The 20,639-nt window shown below is 48.2% G+C and overlaps 5 protein-coding genes across 5 annotated transcripts; 3 read left to right on the forward strand and 2 right to left on the reverse strand.

Moving 5' to 3' along the window:
• Positions 1 to 1,812: 1,812 nt before the first annotated feature.
• On the reverse strand, positions 1,813 to 3,840 carry CCR75_001144 (uncharacterized protein; the record flags this gene model as incomplete). Its single annotated transcript, XM_067959249.1, has 4 exons — positions 1,813 to 2,111; positions 2,194 to 2,311; positions 2,378 to 3,683; positions 3,771 to 3,840. 4 exons carry the CDS (start codon positions 3,838 to 3,840, stop codon positions 1,974 to 1,976), a joined length of 1,632 nt encoding a protein of 543 aa, XP_067820137.1. The 3' UTR covers positions 1,813 to 1,973.
• Positions 3,841 to 3,981: 141 nt separating this feature from the next.
• On the forward strand, positions 3,982 to 6,090 carry CCR75_001143 (uncharacterized protein; the record flags this gene model as incomplete). Its single annotated transcript, XM_067959248.1, has 1 exon — positions 3,982 to 6,090. The coding sequence occupies one exon, from the start codon at positions 3,982 to 3,984 to the stop codon at positions 6,088 to 6,090; it is 2,109 nt and encodes a 702-aa protein (XP_067820292.1).
• Positions 6,091 to 14,151: 8,061 nt separating this feature from the next.
• Positions 14,152 to 14,331, forward strand: CCR75_001142 (uncharacterized protein; the record flags this gene model as incomplete). Its single annotated transcript, XM_067959247.1, has 1 exon — positions 14,152 to 14,331. The coding sequence occupies one exon, from the start codon at positions 14,152 to 14,154 to the stop codon at positions 14,329 to 14,331; it is 180 nt and encodes a 59-aa protein (XP_067820293.1).
• Positions 14,332 to 14,458: 127 nt separating this feature from the next.
• CCR75_001141 (uncharacterized protein) lies at positions 14,459 to 16,481 on the reverse strand (the record flags this gene model as incomplete). The annotated part of the gene is made up of 5 exons (XM_067959246.1): positions 14,459 to 14,753; positions 14,793 to 14,804; positions 14,835 to 14,952; positions 15,019 to 16,324; positions 16,412 to 16,481. The coding sequence occupies 5 exons, from the start codon at positions 16,479 to 16,481 to the stop codon at positions 14,616 to 14,618; spliced, it is 1,644 nt and encodes a 547-aa protein (XP_067820290.1). The 3' UTR covers positions 14,459 to 14,615.
• A 141-nt stretch (positions 16,482 to 16,622) lies between these two features.
• Positions 16,623 to 18,731, forward strand: CCR75_001140 (uncharacterized protein; the record flags this gene model as incomplete). The annotated part of the gene is made up of 1 exon (XM_067959245.1): positions 16,623 to 18,731. The coding sequence occupies one exon, from the start codon at positions 16,623 to 16,625 to the stop codon at positions 18,729 to 18,731; it is 2,109 nt and encodes a 702-aa protein (XP_067820291.1).
• Positions 18,732 to 20,639: the final 1,908 nt, after the last annotated feature.

A 20,639-nucleotide genomic window follows, 5' to 3' on the forward strand; every position in this document is an offset into this window, starting at 1 on the left:
ATCTTTCCATCTTCTCAACAGGCGCCCCCAGAGCTGGTTTATGTCCTTCGTGCTGGCGACTCTCCCGAGGAGTCGCGACACTTCAAACTTCAACTGTATCCTGTTTCCAACAGGATGCGTATCAGCCCCGTCGTCTGTCGAACGGAGGAGTCCTTTCTGTCGCGTTGGTTGTGCGTGACCCCTTCCCCCGGGTCAGGCGGCTCTGTTGACTACCCCGAGGTAATGGGCTGGCGCTTCACAGTCGAGGAACGTGGGCGGGTGACGTGTACGCTTTTCTGTTGAAGGAAGATTTGCACATGGGCAAGGACGGGGCGAGATACGACTGACGACACGGCCTGTCTTCTCTGACCGGTCAACCTAGGTGTTGCACTGCAACGAACCGATTGATTGGTGAGGAAGTTTACAAGTTTGAACGGTTTACCGGTAGGCTGAGACGTAATAGAAGAATCCTCTTTACTATCGAGCATTAATTTGAACAGGTTATGAGCCCAAATGACAGCTCCGACGATGCGGCACAGGCGCCGCCAATCACAGGTCGCGAAAGGACCGTGACGCCGCCTGCCAGGAGGATATATTATCGATCAAGAAGTTGCAATTAACGACATCCTGAAAGATCATGGTCTCTAAGATGTAAACTCAACGCGGACTCCCATCGATGCAGATTGTTACGAGGTCCTGACAACAGACAGCGCTCTGCTTGTTGATGCAGAAGGAGGAGCTCCAAGCATTCGAAGCTTCCAATCGCTCGTCGGTAGTCTTCTCTGGGTGTCGAGATGTACGCGGCCAGACATTGCATTTGCCGTCCACAAGGCGACGCGCCAGATGCACCAGCCGCGAGTCCATGATTACAAGCTCGCGAAACGCATCGCGAGGTACTTGAAGGGTACCTGCAGCTTCAAGCTACGGATGACACCGGCGACGAGCGCGCGCGAGACAGTGAACTTGGAGTCGTACTCAGACGCGGACTTCGCTGCTGATAAGCTGGACCGAAAGTTGTTGACGGGCGGGGTCATCTTCTTGAACGGCATGGTGGTGAGTTGGACGGCCAAGAAACAAGGCGGCGTCTCTCTATCCACCATGGAAGCCGAATTTGTTGCCGCTTCGGAGCAAACGCGCGAGTTACTTGGGATCCGAGAGATGCTGCGCGAAATTGGGATGCCACCTGGACTGCCGATGACGCTGTACATCGATAATCAAGCCGCTATCAAGCAGCTGGATGGCGAGGCGTCTTCCTTGAAAGCCAAGCACATCGATGTGCGGCTTAAGTTTGTGCGGGACTACTCACGACGCGAGATTATACAGGCGCAGTACGTCAGGTCTGAAGCTTAGGTTGCTGACCTAATGACGTAGGCCCTGGATGCGGCCAAGCTTGCGTCGCTGTGCGAGTTGATGAGCCTCGGGTAGAGGCAGGACTCGAGGAAAAGAAGGGGGTTATGGTGGTGCCGCAGTCGAGGAGGAGTGTTGAAGGAAGATTTGCACATGGGCAAGGACGGGGCGAGATACGACTGACGACACTGCCTGTCTTCTCTGACCGGTCAACCTAGGTGTTGCACTGCAACCAACCGATTGATTGGTGAGGAAGTTTACAAGTTTGAACGGTTTACTGGTAGGCTAAAACGTAATGAAAGAATCCTTTTCACTATCGAGCATTAACTTGAACATTTTCTTCCAATCCTGACAGCCTTGTACAAGGCTGTCAGGGCGATGCGGTCTGCGAAGCTAAATTGGAATTGCTGATTGGTAATAGTTAATTATTCTATCACGTGGGAAAGCAATTTGTGTTTCGTACGAGATATTTCATAAAATAGGATATTTTCTCGGACTTTCGCGAAGAAAACAATTATCTTGCATTTTCGTTTATCAAAACTAGCTACGCGAGTTATTTTTATTGTCGTTTTTCATTTACACGAATGATGATAGTCATGTAAACGGTGCTTTAGATCGAGAAACAATTTTGCAGGCAATAGTAGTGTCTACAATGGTATATTGCCGTGCTTTTTCCATGGGTTTTTCACGTTTTTTGTTTCCAGCACGTCCAGTTCCTCGCAAATATGACGTCGAGTATTCACAGGCTCAATTATATCATCCACAAAACCGCGTTGAGCCGCAACCTGTCAGCAGGCATGTAACAAGGCACGCAACGTAAGTACCCACCCATCTTCCTGGAGTAAAAAAAAACAAGACTAGACATACCATCGGGTTTGCAAACTTCCTTTCATAGTCGGCAGTATTCTCCTCGACATTCTGCCCACGAAAAATGATTTCTACCGCGCCTTTAGCTCCCATCACGGCAATCTCAGCAGACGGCCACCTACAAAGAACCACTAATTAGTGCCGCAATGCTTCCTCATTCAAAAATACTATCAAGGACCCTCACGCGTAGTTAATGTCACCACGGAGATGTTTGGAGCTCATGACGTCGTAGGCACCTCCATAAGCTTTTCGCGTAATGACTGTTATCTTTGGCACCGTTGCCTCAGCATACGCATAGAGCAATTTGGCACCATGACGAATGATACCGCCATATTCTTGGTCTGTACCCGGTAGAAAACCCGGTACGTCCACAAGTGTCACAATCGGTATATTAAATGCATCGCAAAACCGCACAAAGCGTGCGCCTTTGACCGACGAATTAATATCTAAACAACCGGCAAGCTCCATGGGCTGATTCGCAAGAAGCCCGACAACACGACCTTCCATTCGACCAAATCCAACAATCATATTTCGCGCATAATCGGGCATGATTTCAAAAAAATCAAATGAATCCACAATCTGATGAATAATGTCCTTCATATTATACGGAACATTCGGATCCGGTGGGACAATATTCTCGAGCGTGGGTACGAGACGAAACCGGTTATCGTCGGACGTCCAAGTTGGTGGTTTCTCCGTGTTATTTAGTGGCAAAAAGTCGAAAAACCGACGCATTTCTCGAATTGCTTCGACATCATTGTCAAATGCACAGTGAGCTACTCCTGACGTCTTTGTATGCGTAGTTGCTCCCCCAAGTTCTTCTTGTGTAACCTCTTCATTTGTCACCGTCTTGACAACGTCTGGTCCCGTGACAAACATGTACGACGAGTCCCGACACATGAAGATATAGTCCGTCATGGCTGGAGAGTACACGGCTCCACCAGCACAAGGACCCATCACCATCGTAAGTTGTGGAATAACCCCGGATGCTAACACATTCAACTGAAAGATATCCGCGTACCCCGCAAGCGAAGCAACCCCTTCTTGAATCCGCGCACCACCTGAGTCATTTAAACCGATGACAGGCGCCCCTAACTCCATGGCTTTCTTCATGACCTTGACAATCTTTTCAGCATACGTCTCGGACAGACTCCCCCCAAAGACTGTGAAATCTTGGCTAAATACGAACGTCAAGCGGCCATTAATGAGCCCTCGTCCAGTAACCACGCCGTCTCCAGGGAACTGTTGCGTTTGCATGCCAAAATCCGAGCAACGATGCGATTTAAGCATGTCATACTCGCGAAACGTGCCCTTATCCAGTAGCAAATCAATACGCTCACGAGCTGTGAGTTTTCCCTTTTCATGCTGTTTTTCCACACGCGTAGTGCCTCCACCCTCTAGCGCACGCTTCCGAGCCTGCTCGAGGTCGTGTTGAAAGGCCAACTTGCGCGCCGCAGGTGTGAGGATGGAAGAGGCTGCTCCATCCGGTACTGCACTCATCCATCGAGTCGGAATCTAAGGTATTGCACCAGTAAAAGCTCAGACATAAAGCTTCTAAAATGTCGACAGAAACGTACGCGGGTCTGGTGCACTAAGCGAAGGTAGTTCCTTGGTATCCTCATACTTGAGCAAATTTGAAAGTGGCATTTTGAAGTTCAAGTGTTGTAATTGTTTTCAAAATATTCTTCGAATCAAATTTACATTTCCAAATATCAACTTTTGCAGTTCATGTACCATAACTATGGCACGGACAGGTTCCACCTCATCGTCCTTGAGATCGCAACAATAATGCTACGACGTTCACTAGCTTCGGTGCGCCGTATTAGCAACTCTAGTCCTGTGTACCGTTCCATTCGCTCAAGTGCGATTCTTTTGACGTCTTTATCGAGTGATACCTCTGGTTCATCATGGATAAAAGCGCTCGCTGTGGGAGCACTTGGTGTTGTCGGGGTCTCCCAGTATCACGATAACTCCTCCGATTCTTGTGGTATCGTGTGTGTCGTCAGCAAGTCCCAGGATGCAACCGATTTCCTTCTTGAAGGGCTTACGATATTACAAAACCGTGGTTACGATTCCGCCGGGATGTCCACACAGCCAACTACCGAGAACGGTGCGACGGCGCCGATTACAACGACGAAATTCGCGTCCGTTGCTGGTACAGCCGATTCCATTCATCTATTACGCGAAACTAAAGAAAAACACAAGGGTAATACCACTGGAATTGCACATACGCGTTGGGCAACACACGGTGCGAAGACGGACAAGAATTCGCACCCTCACATGGACATGCACGGTCGAGTATCTTTGGTTCATAATGGCACCTTTACGAATTACTATGAAGTCAAACAAGAGCTCTTGGATGAAGGTGTTGTGTTCTCTTCCCAGACGGATACGGAAGTAGCGGCTCAGCTCATTGGCCATTTTATGGGGGAAGGAGCTGACTTACTGACGGCAGTACGACTTGCTTTAAACAAGCTCGAAGGAACGTGGGGACTCTGTGTGATGGCACGAGATGATCCGGGCAAGATTGTTATTGCACGGAATGGATCTCCCTTATGTATCGGGTACGGTTCCAACGAGATGTTTGTAGCTTCAGAGACGACGGCCTTTAGTCGGTATGCAAAGCAATTTATTTCGCTCAAGGACGGAGAAGTCGCTGTCATTAAAGGTGATTCTGCCGAGTTGAATCCAAATGATGATGGAAAAGAAGAAGGATTTTTACAACGCTTTCCAACAAGTCGATTGGCATTGGCGCCAGATGTAAAGGTACGGTTATCACCCGCGCCGTACCCTCACTGGACACTGCGAGAGATTATGGAACAACCGAAAGCTGTGGCGGCCGCATTGGGTTACGGTGGTCGTGTGTCGGATGATCATGTCTACCTTGGAGGTCTCGAAGCCGAAAAAGATCGCATGTTGCGTATTCAACACCTTCTTATTGCCGCTTGTGGGACGTCCTTGTATGCAAGTATCTACGGCGCGAAACTCATGCGAGCGCTGAATTCATTCGATAGTGTCTCGTCCGAAGATGCCTCCGAATGCACGAGTGATCGCTTTCCAAAGAAAGGAGGTGGACTTTTGGTTGTCTCGCAATCGGGCGAGACGAAAGACGTGCATCGTGTACTGAAGACTGCGGAAGAATTGCAATTAGAAGTTCCAACGTTCTCAGTTGTGAACTCGGTAGGATCGCTCATTGCGCGAACGACAAAGTGTGGAGTCTATTTAAATGCCGGTCGGGAGAATGCCGTGGCGAGTACCAAAGCTTTTGTCACGCAAGTCACCGTCATGGGTTTAATTGCGTCGTGGTTTGCACAATATCGTACCGAAGGAAATCGTTCGAAAATGAATGAGCTCATTCAAAGCATGCATCGTCTTCCGATTGCCATTGGCATGGCGTTACGGTCGCGAGACCAATGCGCAAAGATTGCCGATACGCTGTTGACAGCGGAACATTTGTTTGTTTTGGGAAGGGGGTACGGTGAGCCAATTGCGTACGAAGGGGCTTTGAAAATTAAAGAGATTACGTATCTACACGCCGAAGGCTTTCCAGGGGGTGCTTTAAAGCACGGACCTTTTGCACTCATTGAAGGAGACAAGAATGGCAAATTTGGTGCGACACCAATTATATTGATTGTGCTTGATGACGAGCATGCGACGTTTATGAAAACCGCAGCCGAGTCTGTGCGTGCCCGTGGGGCGCATACGATTGTCATTACGGACAATCCAGCAATGTGTAAAAACATTGCGGACGAGATTATCCCGATTCCCACGAATGGACCCATGACGGCGCTACTTGCGACGATTCCTTTGCAACTGATTGCCTACGAACTCGCTGTACGCAAAGGAATTAATCCGGACGTTCCGCGCAATCTGGCCAAGGCTGTTACGGTGGATTAAATTGCTCAAGTGTTAATAAATCAATAGATAGAAAGACCTACAAAGTAGCATGCAAGGGCTTCTTCAGTGTACTACTACCGGCTTCCATTGTGAATTCTTACGTGTTATTTACTTATATGATGTGGCGTGGAGTTGTTGGTTTCGCAGGCCAATACGTCACAATAATGATCGTTTTAGACAGATATAGCACGGAGAAGCGTGTTATTTGCTGTAAATTTTAAATTAGTTGTAATGGGTTGTTGTTGTGGTACATTTACTTTATGGGTAAAATACCCTTTTGTTTCATACAAAATAGTTATCACTAAAATCCCATTGATTATGGGTAACCTATGTGGCAGCCGCCTGATAGCAATCTGGCGGCCAAAAGTCTATTTTACTTTAGTTACGGTAAGGTTCTGATTAAAATAATTAAATTAAGTTCAGTTTTACTTTTAATCTTACGGCGTCTGGTGCTTTCCTAAGGCTTGCGCACCGTTCTACAAGGAAAGAAAGCTTTCTAAGGTTTATACTCTCGAGCACTAGTTGTCACTTGGTTATACGAACCCCTGAATCCCTTGAAGGATTCGTTAAGCTTTACGAGCTTGTACATTCACTGAGATGCTAAACTATTAGTTATATAAATCTAAGTGACTCTTCGAGTCGATAAGTCTTCCTTTGACTTAAGGAGCAAGGTAGCTCCGCTACACCTGGTAGCACTCGCAGTTAATCACGCTTGAGTCTTTTGACTTATCCTCTTCGAGGTTGGAGCACTCCCCTAAAATTTCGGGGGCGTTACGTGTTGCTTTTGACAAGCTTAAACTGTAGGCGGGCACGTCGTAATGCGGCCACGCTCTACTTTGACACACACCCTAGCACAGCGAGGAAGCGGTTTAACCTGCTTCTCTTGCGGGCAGTGAGGTAGTTGTGGTGGGCGCGTAAGCGACCTCACCCAACACACTAAGTACTCTGGTTAAGTGTCGTCACGGGAGCGGTAATCCGGCTCCTCGTGCGCACTTACTAAGTAGGAAGTACTTGTCAGACTGATTTATATTTAATCGTATTACATATAAATACCTATTTTTTTACCAATCAAAATGTCATCTCTGTAGATAACACTTATATGTATTGCGAGCGTATCTTTCTAGATACCTCGCGTAACGGATGACGCTAGCCGTCCTCCTAATGTGAATGCACCCATGTGCATCACATGCACAAGAGTTGGTCATAAGTGAGCACCACACCCGAGTGCTGGGTCTAATTAAATATCATAAAGTAATTAACCATCCCCTTAAGTACACCAAGTGTACTTCACGGGGACTGTGTAACATTAGGGCAACTTTAGCCCGTTACACCATCCCCTCCTTAAAACGAAATTACATTTTAAATTCTTCAAAGAGGAGAGAGGAACTGCGAGCAGCTTTACGCGCCGCTAGTTCACTCAATCACTGAAGCGCACGAATTTCCATACACGGCGCCAAAGATGCCACCTAAAAGGGCCATTGTTGGTGGGTCGTGCGAAGACGCCCACTCAACCTCGCATCAAACGCACGCGTCGCGTTGTCGTGCTGGCCGCGTCCAATGCCTATGTCGAAACGCCGACAGCTATTGCTGCTGTCGCATTAACGGGGCTAAAGGATCCATCCCACTTTGTCAGTGAGAATGCTGATCCGTCGCTCGTTCTCGACTACAAGAAGTCGACACCGTTGCCGTCACCTCATAGTAGTGATGCGAACAACGAGCTCATGAGGAAGGATGATGGCGCATTATTGCCCATCCAAACTTATCTCATGGCTCACAACATGGAGACAGCAACATTTACGAATGCTGTCTCGTGTCTACGCTGGATAGCGCAGCGACAGGTAATGAGAGCGCTGCCCATAAAGGCGCAGCCGCTTCTCCGTTGAGTAAAACCACAACGCCTTATGCTCAGACCATAATCCATAATAGTTCTGACAAAGAGGATTTGGAGCCTAAAGCTCCGCCGACGACACGTGAACGTGCTCAGTCGGTGTCACAAGCCATTTGTTTTGAACGTGGCTATGTGACGGGTGGCATACCAAAGATGCCTCCTCCATCTAAATGGCCTCGTTTAAACGGGTCAAGAGCGTCGCTCCTAGAGCGCGCTCTTCTAGATGCGCATAAAACGCTTGGGCGTATTTTCCCGGTCCCGGTCGTGTTGCGTTCAAATGAAACGCCCGACCAATACAAGGCGGAATTCTTGCGCCGCATTCTGATGCGTTGAAGCAGCGGTCGCAACGAATTAATTTCCTTCGCTTGCGTGTGAACGAGATAATGGGCGGTACTGTACCCCCTGTTTCTTCTCACAACGCTACTTCTGCTAGTCCATTTGAGTCTAGCGAAGAGGCCTCAGCTGGTGCTCCTTTTCATAGGCAGCCACCAAGCCGGGCACATCTATACATAGGGTAGCGATCGGTTCCTAAGAGTCAAAATTCTTCGGGTAACCTTTTCATTGGACGAAAATCTGATACCTTTGCCCCACGGAGCGGTGGGCAAGCAACCTTTTAATAAGGAAGCGTTGATTCTCACCCGTATCACTCAGTGCAAGCGGCGCCCGATAGGAGTGGCGACGTCGCCCACGTATTCGCGGCTGTCTGACATTCGTCCGTTCAGTCACAGGCGTTAAGCGCTGCTGAACGACGTATTGTGTATCTCGAGGGTCAAGTCTCGCGACTGACCTCGGATCTTTTTAATGTCCGAGCGAAGGCTCGTCAGGATTATAAATGCCTGAAGACTCTTGGACCTCTTTGAGAGGATGATGCTGAGGGATCCGCGTTACTCGCGTGATGTCCCTCGCTCTCCAAATCCTGTTCGTGGTGGGAGGAATCGGTCCGATAGCTTTTCGCCTTCACCGCCCCCCTCACCCGAACGACGCTTGACTCACTGTCAGCGTCACCATCGGTCTTCTTAGACGGATGAGGATAAATGCTCTCATTTAGGTCTACATACCGTTTCAGACAACCCACGTAAAATACGGGGTGCGCCTTTATAGACGGAGGTAGGGTGAGCCTATAATTTAGGTCTCCAACCTCTTCGACCACCGTAAGGGCCCAATGAAACGCGGCAACAACTTCGTAGTACCTCCAGGCAGTAAGAAATTGCAATTTTAGGTAGGGTAGCAGTGCTTAATAGTACTTTTTCTCGTTGTGCTTGTCATGTCCGCTTGCCATTGTGTCACGGACTTTACGTGTGATGGCTAATCGCTCATCCACAAAGCGTTAAGCCTCGCTCACGCTTTTAGCATCAAACGCGCCTATGACACCGCTGAGATATCGGTCATAAGGCGTAGTTTTATCGACCACTGCTAAACTGGCAGGGTCACGAGGGCAAGTTTCTGTCTTTGAGATGATACCCTCATGGGTCATGGTCATATTGACGAAACACTGTCCCTCTTTCGCACCGAGCATAGTGAGGGGACCTCGCCCACTAAGACTCGGGCTGCTCAGAAACGAGACTGGCGTCCGAGGATGGTGCAGTCCGTTAATGTAAAGCGGTGTCTCACCCGTACTGGCGTGGACACTGTTATTTATAGCGAACTCCACAAAGGGCAATTGCTTGCTTATACCTTGCACCGGTTGGAGTTCGTTTCTCAAACTTAGGGCGAATCGCCAGACTTCGCGTCCAATGTCTTTGACATTGCGAATGAACGCGCTCCAGGCTTGCATGAGCGAGACTTTACCTCGCTTATTGTTGCCGCTATACCATCGATGCTTGAAAAAAAGCATCGATATAAAAATCTTCCTTAGCGCGAAAGTTCTTCGCGCTGGGATCAAGGCCATGAAGCTTTGTCGCAATAAATAAGGGACATTTATCGTGAGGAGTAGTCTTTCTAGACATTCTATTAATCAGCTGTTCGGGCAAAAGCCACGGCTCCTTTTCAGGAAGATGAGACATTTTACTGTCTTCACTCCCCTGAGTAGTACCCACTGAAGCAGGAGTACCACAAGAACTTTTCTTACGATGGCTTACGCCATCGTCATCACCACGCATAGAAATATGTGCGAACGACGGCACGGGAGACGGTACTGGCGCTGAGGAATCATCCTCATCGTCGGACAGTGGCGAATACTACCAGCACGTCTACTCGAATGAGCCCCCTCATTCGAAGGCTCATAATCAGCCGCCTGACGGGTATCAGGCGACTGTTCCATCCTCCCCGAGTCGGCCATTTCGTCCGACTCGCACTCATAATCGACCTCTAAAGAGGGGTCGTACTCACGTGGTGAATCACCACGTGCACTCGCAACACCAAGTGTTGTGCGAGTGGAAGACACTACGGTAGACGGAACGTCTACCGCAAGAGATAACAATGCGTCACCCGCGGCTGCACGAACCGCAGCCGAAGGTTCAACACTATCCTCACCCCGCATGAATTGTTCCTTCATGCGATGGAATTTAAAATGATGGATCTGACCAATCAAAATCATTTTAAAAATTAAGTGGTCATTTAGCGACCACTCCACCTAATGACATTCAGAGTGATTGTCGTTTAAGGGAGGGGTGATGTAACGGGGTGTATCGTTACATGAAATTAACAATAAAAGATTGTTAATTAATATTATCCAAAAGGTAGATAATATTTGGAGGAAATTACTTTAAATAGTAATTTCCTGAATTCTTATCCATAAATAGGTATAGACCATTATGTCTATTTATTCCGCAGACTAATCAGCTGTAGAAGTAATCAAAGAGAGTTACGAGATAAGATAGATAAGAATTCATTTACATGTTTAGTATTAGTTTATAGTTAAGACAACATTTACAAAGATAGATTAACAAAGACACTTAACTATATTAATACAGTTTTCATTTTACCCTCTTAAGCTAACTTGCCTTAAGAGAAGTCTTCCTCTACACGTACAGTGTACGTTACTTAACGAGAGGCACCACTCACATCTGAAGCAGTGTGAAGTGGACTTGTACTGAAACAGTACAAGTCGCAGTGCCCCGTTACAGTTGCAGGATGTTTGGTATATCTTAATATTGGTTAGCAACGCCGATTCCTCGTGCGAATCCGGTGGTTGTTCGAAGCTTGCCACCTGTGGTGGCAGCTATCCAGGTTGTCTGGATAGAGCTCGCTGGCAGAGCATCAGACGGGTTCCTTGAATTTTTGTGTCGGTACGTCGGCACTCTCGCTTCGCTATGGCACGGAGTTGCCTCATGTAAGACTCCCAAAATTCATGCACGCTGCTGGCTATGGTCATGTCCTCCTGCTGGAACGTCACTCGGTTGCGTTGCAACCACAAATGAGTGATGCAAACGCTGCTCAGGATATGCCATATGCGTATCCACACAGCGGTGTATGCGGTCACTTCATCGGGGTGGCACCGCTCTAGCAGAGCCTGGACCTCCGTGGATAATCTTGGCGCGCGTCTGCTTGCACAATTGGCGAGGAAACTCTGAAGTCATCCAAGCTCCCAGCTTTCTCCTATCCAGTGACAGATGAACTTTTGCCAGCATGCTTGCGCGCACGGACATGTCCAACAGATGTGTTCGACCTTGGCAGCATTGGAGCTTGCGGCAACTGTTATCCTGCCCGCGTTCGGGATGAAAGAAATTCAGTTGCCGCACTGCCACTCTAATCCGACCCAAACTTGGTACGCGGTGAGCTCGTTCCCATGATCCCAGAGATGAGTTGGCATCTGCAGTAAGGCTGCTGTTTGCCATGCGCTGCCTTCCGCTGCATTTTGAAGCGTCTCGACAGTTCGAACCAGCGCACCGTCCGAACCTTTGTACCGCCAAAACGGTTCTTTCTTGAGGGCTGATAGGACGTGCTTGTTGGCGATAGTGTCCGGCACTCCACGGGAACCCGTGGATGAGGGGATTCGCGTAAAATACGATGCCTCCCGCACCCTGGTCCTTGCGTATTCGGTGGCAGTCGGCAGCCGTCTGCTGGTCCTCGATGTTGTTCGCTGCAATACTCCAGTGTATTCCATCACTGTCTTGCTCCAGAGCGATGGCGGTCTGCCGACCCTGGTCCGAGTTCACTAAGACGCCTCTGATGTGGCCCGTTATGGTGTAATCCCAAATATATGTTTGCGTCAATTGAGGGGGGGGGTGGCGCAGGCGGAGGTCCGTCCGTACGTGAAGCTCTTGATCGACCTCCAAACTCGGCGCGCTAAGCAAAATAACAAGGCCCCATCTTCTCAGTTTGGCTTGCTAATAGGTGACAGTGCCGGCCGCCGGGAGAACGAAGGAGTAGGTTCGACATCTAATCCGCTGCATGGGCAGTTTTGCAATAGGGCATGGCTGAAACTGGGAATGCCGCGTCGACATTAACACCTTTCCCTGCATGTCCACAACCCAGTTTTTTTCGGCTCAGGAGAATGTGGGCCAGAATGCTTTCTCTTCTGGAGTCATTGCCCGAGGTAAGTGCCGAAGCGGTCGAAGAAGCTCCACCACCCATTCGTCCTCAGTCGTCCAGCTGATCGCCTCAGATCCAAGGCTTGCCAGCTCCATTGTATACTGGTGCAACCTATCATCCGAGTCAAGGAGTGCAGGTAACAACAGTGGCCCGATTAACTGCTCCAGAGTGTTACCGGGTGTCCTGCGATGCGTGGCAAGCTGCCGACCCCTCTGTTAACGCGGAGATACTCCGGCTGTTCAGTCTTGCGTTGCTCCACGGAACGCCCATGCCTGCCATGCCATAAAATAAATGTCCTTGCGCTGGGTGAGCCAGAGTATGGCGTATTTCGCCTGCTGGGTCTTGCACACGATGAGTATGGAGGCGAGGCCCACTCCTCCTGCTTGTTTAGGTGTCCGCAGAAGCGCTGGATCAATCTTATGGTGACTGGCCTCCGTGCTGGTAGAGTGGTGCCACAAAAATTGCTTTTGAAGGTTCCGTAGTTGATGTTCCGCCCACGGTGTCAATTCAAAAACTGTCGCAGTGAATAATACGACAGGCAGCATGATCACGTTCAATATCAATACCCTAATCTCGACAGCAGTAGTAGCCAGCCGAGTCGCTGCCGCCAGTCTCCGTTGGACATTACGCACTCGCGCCGCCCAGTTGACCGTGGCAAGTTCCCCTGTTCTAACTGCGTAGCCCAGGTACCGCACCATATCCCCATGCCTCAACACTGGTATCCCATGAAGATCCGTTGTGTCCACTGATGTATTCAAAGGATAATCTTGCTTTTTGTCGGCTGCACCTGCAGGCCTGACAGCCGCCCAATTTGTTTCACTTTGTTTATAACTCGAGGTTCTAAATGGCACTGACATTAACTCGTACTTGCATGCCGTCTCTCGATCAAAGAAATGGAAATGGATACTGCGTTGCACGTCGTTGTAATTGATATGCTTGGTGACATGAAGCATGGTCGGGAGTTCGTCCTGATTGACCTTTGCTCCTTCCGCTGCCAGCAAGATATCTTCCTTGATCGTGCTAGTTTTCTGCCGTATCACCCTGATATCTATCCCGCTCCGTAACTTCAAGCAAAGGTCACCTTCCACTTCTTGCTGATCAGCCCTTAGCACTCGCACTCGTTCCTCGGAAAAAAATACACTTCGTTCAAAATCTGGTAAGCGTCTACTTACAATATTACCCTCGGCAAGTCCAGTGATAACTCTCAACTCGTCCGTGGTGCCCTCTCGAAGCCGACACCCACTTCTTAGCTTGCGCAATTTCTCAATATCCAATTTGCTGAAGACCGCTGGATTGAACATATAGTCTTCGTAGTGCCCCCGTGCTTCTGGGCTGTTGGCCTTGTTTCCGGTCGGTCCGGTGCCTTACTTGACCTTGTCTGCCCATTGATTCATGGGCGGTGCCCGCGCCCACTTGACTTTGCTTATCATGCTTTGCATGATGTTGTTAAATGATCAATTGGAATTGTATAGGTCTTTCGTCGCCGTCTGCGCACACTGTGTCCACTGCATGAACGAGCCGTTGCTTACAATGCAAGCCTCCTCGAAAAACTTGAATAATATCCCTTTTTCTTCACTTCGTAGGGTCAGAAAGCGTTTCTTCCCTGCCGGTATGAGGTCTGCTGCAATGGCCACCGTGTCGTGCGCTATAGTGTAGAGCTCTGCCACAGTTGCTATAGAGCTCTGCCACAGATGTCACCCATGCTTCATGTGGAGGATCATGTATCATGTCGAACGGAGGAGTCCGTTCTGTCGCGTTGGTTGTGCGTGACCCCTTCCCCCGGGTCAGGCGGCTCTGTTGACTACCCCGAGGTAATGGGCTGGCGCTTTACAGTCGAGGAACGTGAGCGGGTGACGTGTACGCTTTTCTTCCAATCCTGACAGCTGGTACAAGGCTGTCAGGGCGATGCGGTCTGTGAAGCTAAATTGGAATTGCTAATTGGTAATAATTAATTATTCTAATACGTGGGAAAGCAATTTGTGTTTCGTGCGAGATATTTCATATAATTCTTCTCGGACTTACGCAAAGAAAACAATTATCTTGCATTTTCGTTAATCGACTACCTACGCGAGTTATTTTAATTGTCATTTTTCATGTACACGAATGATGAGTCATGTAAATGGTGCTTTAGATCGAGAAACGATTTTGCAGGCAATAGTCGTGTCTACAATGGTATATTGCCGTGCTTTTTCCATGGATTTTTCACGTTTTTAGTTTCCAGCACGTCCAGTTCCTCGCAAATATGACGTCGAGTATTCACAGGCTCAATTATATCATCCACAAAACCGCGTTGAGCCGCAACCTGTCAGCAGGCATGTAACAAGGCACGCAACGTAAGTACCCACCCATCTTCCTGGAGTAAAAAAAACAAGACTAGACATACCATAGGGTTTGCAAACTTCCTTTCATAGTCGGCAGTATTCTCCTCGACATTCTGCCCACGAAAAATGATTTCTACCGCGCCTTTAGCGCCCATCACGGCAATCTCAGCAGACGGCCACCTACAAAGAACCACTAATTAGTGCCGCAATGCTTCCTCATTCAAAAATACTATCAAGGACCCTCACGCATAGTTAATGTCACCACGGAGATGTTTGGAGCTCATGACGTCGTAGGCACCTCCATAAGCTTTTCGCGTAATGACCGTTATCTTTGGCACCGTTGCCTCAGCATACGCATAGAGCAATTTGGCACCATGACGAATGATCCCGCCATATTCTTGGTCTGTACCCGGTAGAAAACCCGGTACGTCCACAAGTGTCACAATCGGTATATTAAATGCATCGCAAAACCGCACAAAGCGTGCGCCTTTGACCGACGAATTAATATCTAAACAACCGGCAAGCTCCATGGGCTGATTCGCAAGAAGCCCGACAACACGACCTTCCATTCGACCAAATCCAACAATCATATTTCGCGCATAATCGGGCATGATTTCAAAAAAATCAAATGAATCCACAATCTGATGAATAATGTCCTTCATATTATACGGAACATTCGGATCCGGTGGGACAATATTCTCGAGCGTGGGTACGAGACGAAACCGGTTATCGTCGGACGTCCGAGTTGGTGGTTTCTCCGTGTTATTTAGTGGCAAAAAGTCGAAAAACCGACGCATTTCTCGAATTGCTTCGACATCATTGTCAAATGCACAGTGAGCTACTCCTGACGTCTTTGTATGCGTAGTTGCTCCCCCAAGTTCTTCTTGTGTAACCTCTTCATTTGTCACCGTCTTGACAACGTCTGGTCCCGTGACAAACATGTACGACGAGTCCCGACACATGAAGATATAGTCCGTCATGGCTGGAGAGTACACGGCTCCACCAGCACAAGGACCCATTACCATCGTAAGTTGTGGAATAACCCCGGATGCTAACACATTCAACTGAAAGATATCCGCGTACCCCGCAAGCGAAGCAACCCCTTCTTGAATCCGTGCGCCACCTGAGTCATTTAAACCGATGACAGGCGCCCCTAACTCCATGGCTTTCTTCATGACCTTGACAATCTTTTCAGCATACGTCTCGGACAGACTCCCCCCAAAGACTGTAAAATCTTGACTAAATACGAACGTCAAGCGGCCATTAATGAGCCCTCGTCCAGTAACCACGCCGTCTCCAGGGAACTGTTGCGTTTGCATGCCAAAATCCGAGCAACGATGCGATTTAAGCATGTCATACTCGCGAAACGTGCCCTTATCCAGTAGCAAATCAATACGCTCACGAGCTGTGAGTTTTCCCTTTTCATGCTGTTTTTCCACACGCGTAGTGCCTCCACCCTCTAGCGCACGCTTCCGAGCCTGCTCGAGGTCGTGTTGAAAGGCCAACTTGCGCGCCGCAGGTGTGAGGATGGAAGAGGCTGCTCCATCCGGTACTGCACTCATCCATCGAGTCGGAATCTAAGGTATTGCACCAGTAAAGGCTCAGACATAAAGCTTCTAAAATGTCAACAGAAACGTACGCGGGTCTGGTGCACTAAGCGAAGGTAGTTCCTTGGTATCCTCATACTTGAGCAAATTTGAAAGTGGCATTTTGAAGTTCAAGTGTTGTAATTGTTTTCAAAATATTCTTCGAATCAAATTTACATTTTCAAATATCAACTTTTGCAATTCATGTACCATAACTATGGTACGGACAGGTTCCACCTCATCATCCTTGAGATCGCAACAACAATGCTACGACGTTCACTAGCTTCGGTGCGCCGTATTAGCAACTCTAGTCCTGTGTACCGTTCCATTCGCTCAAGTGCGATTCTTTCGACGTCTTTATCGAGTGATAGCTCTGGTTCATCATGGTTAAAAGCGCTCACTGTGGGAGCACTTGGTGTTGTCGGGGTCTCCCAGTATCACGATAACTCCTCCGATTCTTGTGGTATCGTGTGTGTTGTCAGCAAGTCTCAGGATGCAACCGATTTCCTTCTTGAAGGGCTTACGATATTACAAAACCGTGGTTACGATTCCGCCGGGATGTCCACGCAGCCAACTACCAAGAACGGTGCGACGGCGCCGATTACAACGACGAAATTCGCGTCCGTTGCTGGTACAGCCGATTCCATTCATCTATTACGCGAGACTAAAGAAAAACACAAGGGTAATACCACTGGAATTGCACATACGCGTTGGGCAACACACGGTGCGAAGACGGACAAGAATTCGCACCCTCACATGGACATGCACGGTCGAGTATCTTTGGTTCATAATGGCACCTTTACGAATTACTATGAAGTCAAACAAGAGCTCTTGGATGAAGGTGTTGTGTTCTCTTCCCAGACGGATACGGAAGTAGCGGCTCAGCTCATTGGCCATTTTATGGGGGAAGGAGCTGACTTACTAACGGCAGTACGACTTGCTCTAAACAAGCTCGAAGGAACGTGGGGACTCTGTGTGATGGCACGAGATGATCCGGGCAAGATTGTTATTGCACGGAATGGATCTCCCTTATGTATCGGGTACGGTTCCAACGAGATGTTTGTAGCTTCAGAGACGACGGCCTTTAGTCGGTATGCAAAGCAATTTATTTCGCTCAAGGACGGAGAAGTCGCTGTCATTAAAGGTGATTCTGCCGAGTTGAATCCAAATGATGATGGAAAAGAAGAAGGGTTTTTACAGCGCTTTCCAACAAGTCGATTGGCATTGGCGCCAGATGTAAAGGTACGGTTATCACCCGCGCCGTACCCTCACTGGACACTGCGAGAGATTATGGAACAACCAAAAGCTGTGGCGGCCGCATTGGGTTACGGTGGTCGTGTGTCGGATGATCATGTCTACCTTGGAGGTCTCGAAGCCGAAAAAGATCGCATGTTACGTATTCAACACCTCCTTATTGCCGCTTGTGGGACGTCCTTGTATGCAAGTATCTATGGCGCGAAACTCATGCGAGCGCTCAATTCATTCGATAGTGTCTCGTCCGAAGATGCCTCCGAATGCACGAGTGATCGCTTTCCAAAGAAAGGAGGTGGACTTTTGGTTGTCTCGCAATCGGGCGAGACGAAAGACGTGCATCGTGTACTGAAGACTGCGGAAGAATTGCAATTAGAAGTTCCAACGTTCTCAGTTGTGAACTCGGTAGGATCGCTCATTGCGCGAACGACAAAGTGTGGAGTCTATTTAAATGCCGGTCGGGAGAATGCCGTGGCGAGTACCAAAGCTTTTGTCACGCAAGTCACCGTCATGGGTTTAATTGCGTCGTGGTTTGCACAATATCGTACCGAGGGAAATCGTTCGAAAATGAATGAGCTCATTCAAAGCATGCATCGTCTTCCGATTGCCATTGGCATGGCGTTACGGTCGCGAGACCAATGCGCAAAGATTGCCGATACGCTGTTGACAGCGGAACATTTGTTTGTTTTGGGAAGGGGGTACGGTGAGCCAATTGCGTACGAAGGGGCTTTGAAAATTAAAGAGATTACGTATCTACACGCCGAAGGCTTTCCAGGGGGTGCTTTAAAGCACGGACCTTTTGCACTCATTGAAGGAGACAAGAATGGCAAATTTGGTGCGACACCAATTATATTGATTGTGCTTGATGACGAGCATGCGACGTTTATGAAAACCGCAGCCGAGTCTGTGCGTGCCCGTGGGGCGCATACGATTGTCATTACGGACAATCCAGCAATGTGTAAAAACATTGCGGACGAGATTATCCCGATTCCCACGAATGGACCCATGACGGCGCTACTTGCGACGATTCCTTTGCAACTGATTGCCTACGAACTCGCTGTACGCAAAGGAATTAATCCGGACGTTCCGCGCAATCTGGCCAAGGCTGTTACGGTGGATTAAATTGCTCAAGTGTTAATAAATCAATAGATAGAAAGACCTACAAAGTAGCATGCAAGGGCTTCTTCAGTGTACTACTACCGGCTTTTATTGTGAACTCTTACGTGTTATTTAATTTCGTGATGTGGCTTAAAGTTGTTGGTTTCGGAGGCCAATACGTCACAATAATGATGGTTTTAGACAGATATTCGGAGATGGTTGCCGTTCTTTACATCCTCGCGTCTCGATACAATAAATAAATGAATGCGCCAATAGATTCGGCCGATCTGAATTCTAAAATTGCTGCATAACAGGGTCACATAGCACATAGCACGGAGAAGCGTGTTATTTGCTGTAAATTTTAAATTAGTTGTAATGGGATTCTTGTTGTGGTACATTTACTTTATGGGTAAAATACCCTTTTGTTTCATATAAAATAGTTATCACTAAAAGCCCATTGATTATGGGTAACCTATGTGGCAGCCGCCTGATACCAATCTGGCGGCCAAAAAGTCTATTTTACTTTAGTTACGGTAAGGTTCTGATTAAAATGATTAAATTAAGTTCAGTTTTACTTTTAATCTTACGGCGTCTGGTGCTTTCCTAAGGCTTGCGCACCGTTCTACAAGGAAAGAAAGCTTTCTAAGGTTTATACTCTCGAGCACTAGTTGTCACTTGGTTATACGAACCCCTGAATCCCTTGAAGGATTCGTTAAGCTTTACGAGCTTGTACATTCACTGAGATGCTAAACTATTAGTTATATAAATCTAAGTGACTCTACGCGTCGATAAGTCTTCCTTTGACTTAAGGAGCAAGGTAGCTCCGCTACACCTGGAAGCACTCGCAGTTAATCACGCTTGAGTCTTTTGACTTATCCTCTTCGAGGTTGGAGCACTCCCCTGAACTTTCGGGGGCGTTACGTGTTGCTTTTGACAAGCTTAAACTGTAGGCGGGCACGTCGTAATGCGGCCACCTTCTACTTTGATACACACCCTAGCACAGCGAGGAAGCGGTTTAACCTGCTTCTCTTGCGTGCAGTGAGGTAGTTGTGGTGGGCGCGTAGGCGACCTCGCCCAACACACTAAGTACTCTGGTTAAGTGTCGTCACAGGAGCGGTAATCCGTCTCCTCGTGCGCACTTAACAAGTAGAAAGTAGTTTTTAGACTGATTTATGTTTAATAGAATTATATATAAATACCTATTTTTACCAATTAAAATGTCATCACTATAGATATCACTTAATATGTATTGCAAGCGTCTTTTTAGATACCTCGCGTAACGGATGACGCTAGCCGTCATCACGGATGACGCTGGGCGTCATCCCTCCTAATGTGAATGCACCCATGTGCATCACATCCACAAGGGTTGGTCACAAATGTGCACCACACCCGAGTGTTGGGTCTAATTACTATTATTTAGTAATTGACCATCCCCTTAAGTACACCAATTGTACATAACGGGGACTGTGTAACATTAGGGCAACTACAGCCCGTTACACCAGCCCCCTCTTAAAGAACGAATTTACATTTTTAAATTCGTCAAAGAGGAGAGAGGAACTGCGAGCAGCTTTACGCGCCGCTAGTTCACTTGATTACTCTAGCGCTCGTGTTTCCATACACGGCGCCCAAGATGCCACCTAAAAGGGGCCACGTTGGTGCGTCATTTGTGAAGACGCCCACTCAACCTCGCACTAAGCGCACGCGCCGCTTTAATTCGCCGGCCGCGTCTAATGCCTAAGTCGGAACGCCGACAGCCACTGCGGCTGTCGCGTTAACAGGGCTAAAGGATCCATCCCACTTTAACAGTGAGGATGTTGATCCGTCGCTCATTGTCGACTACAATGAGTCGACACCGTTGCCGTCACCTCATAGTAGTGATGCGGACAACGAGCTCATGAGGAGTGATGATGCGGCATTATTGCCCATCCAAAC

The sequence above is a fragment of the Bremia lactucae genome, linkage group LG1 (assembly GCF_004359215.1).
Source record: "Bremia lactucae strain SF5 linkage group LG1, whole genome shotgun sequence".
Lineage (NCBI taxonomy): Eukaryota > Oomycota > Peronosporomycetes > Peronosporales > Peronosporaceae > Bremia > Bremia lactucae.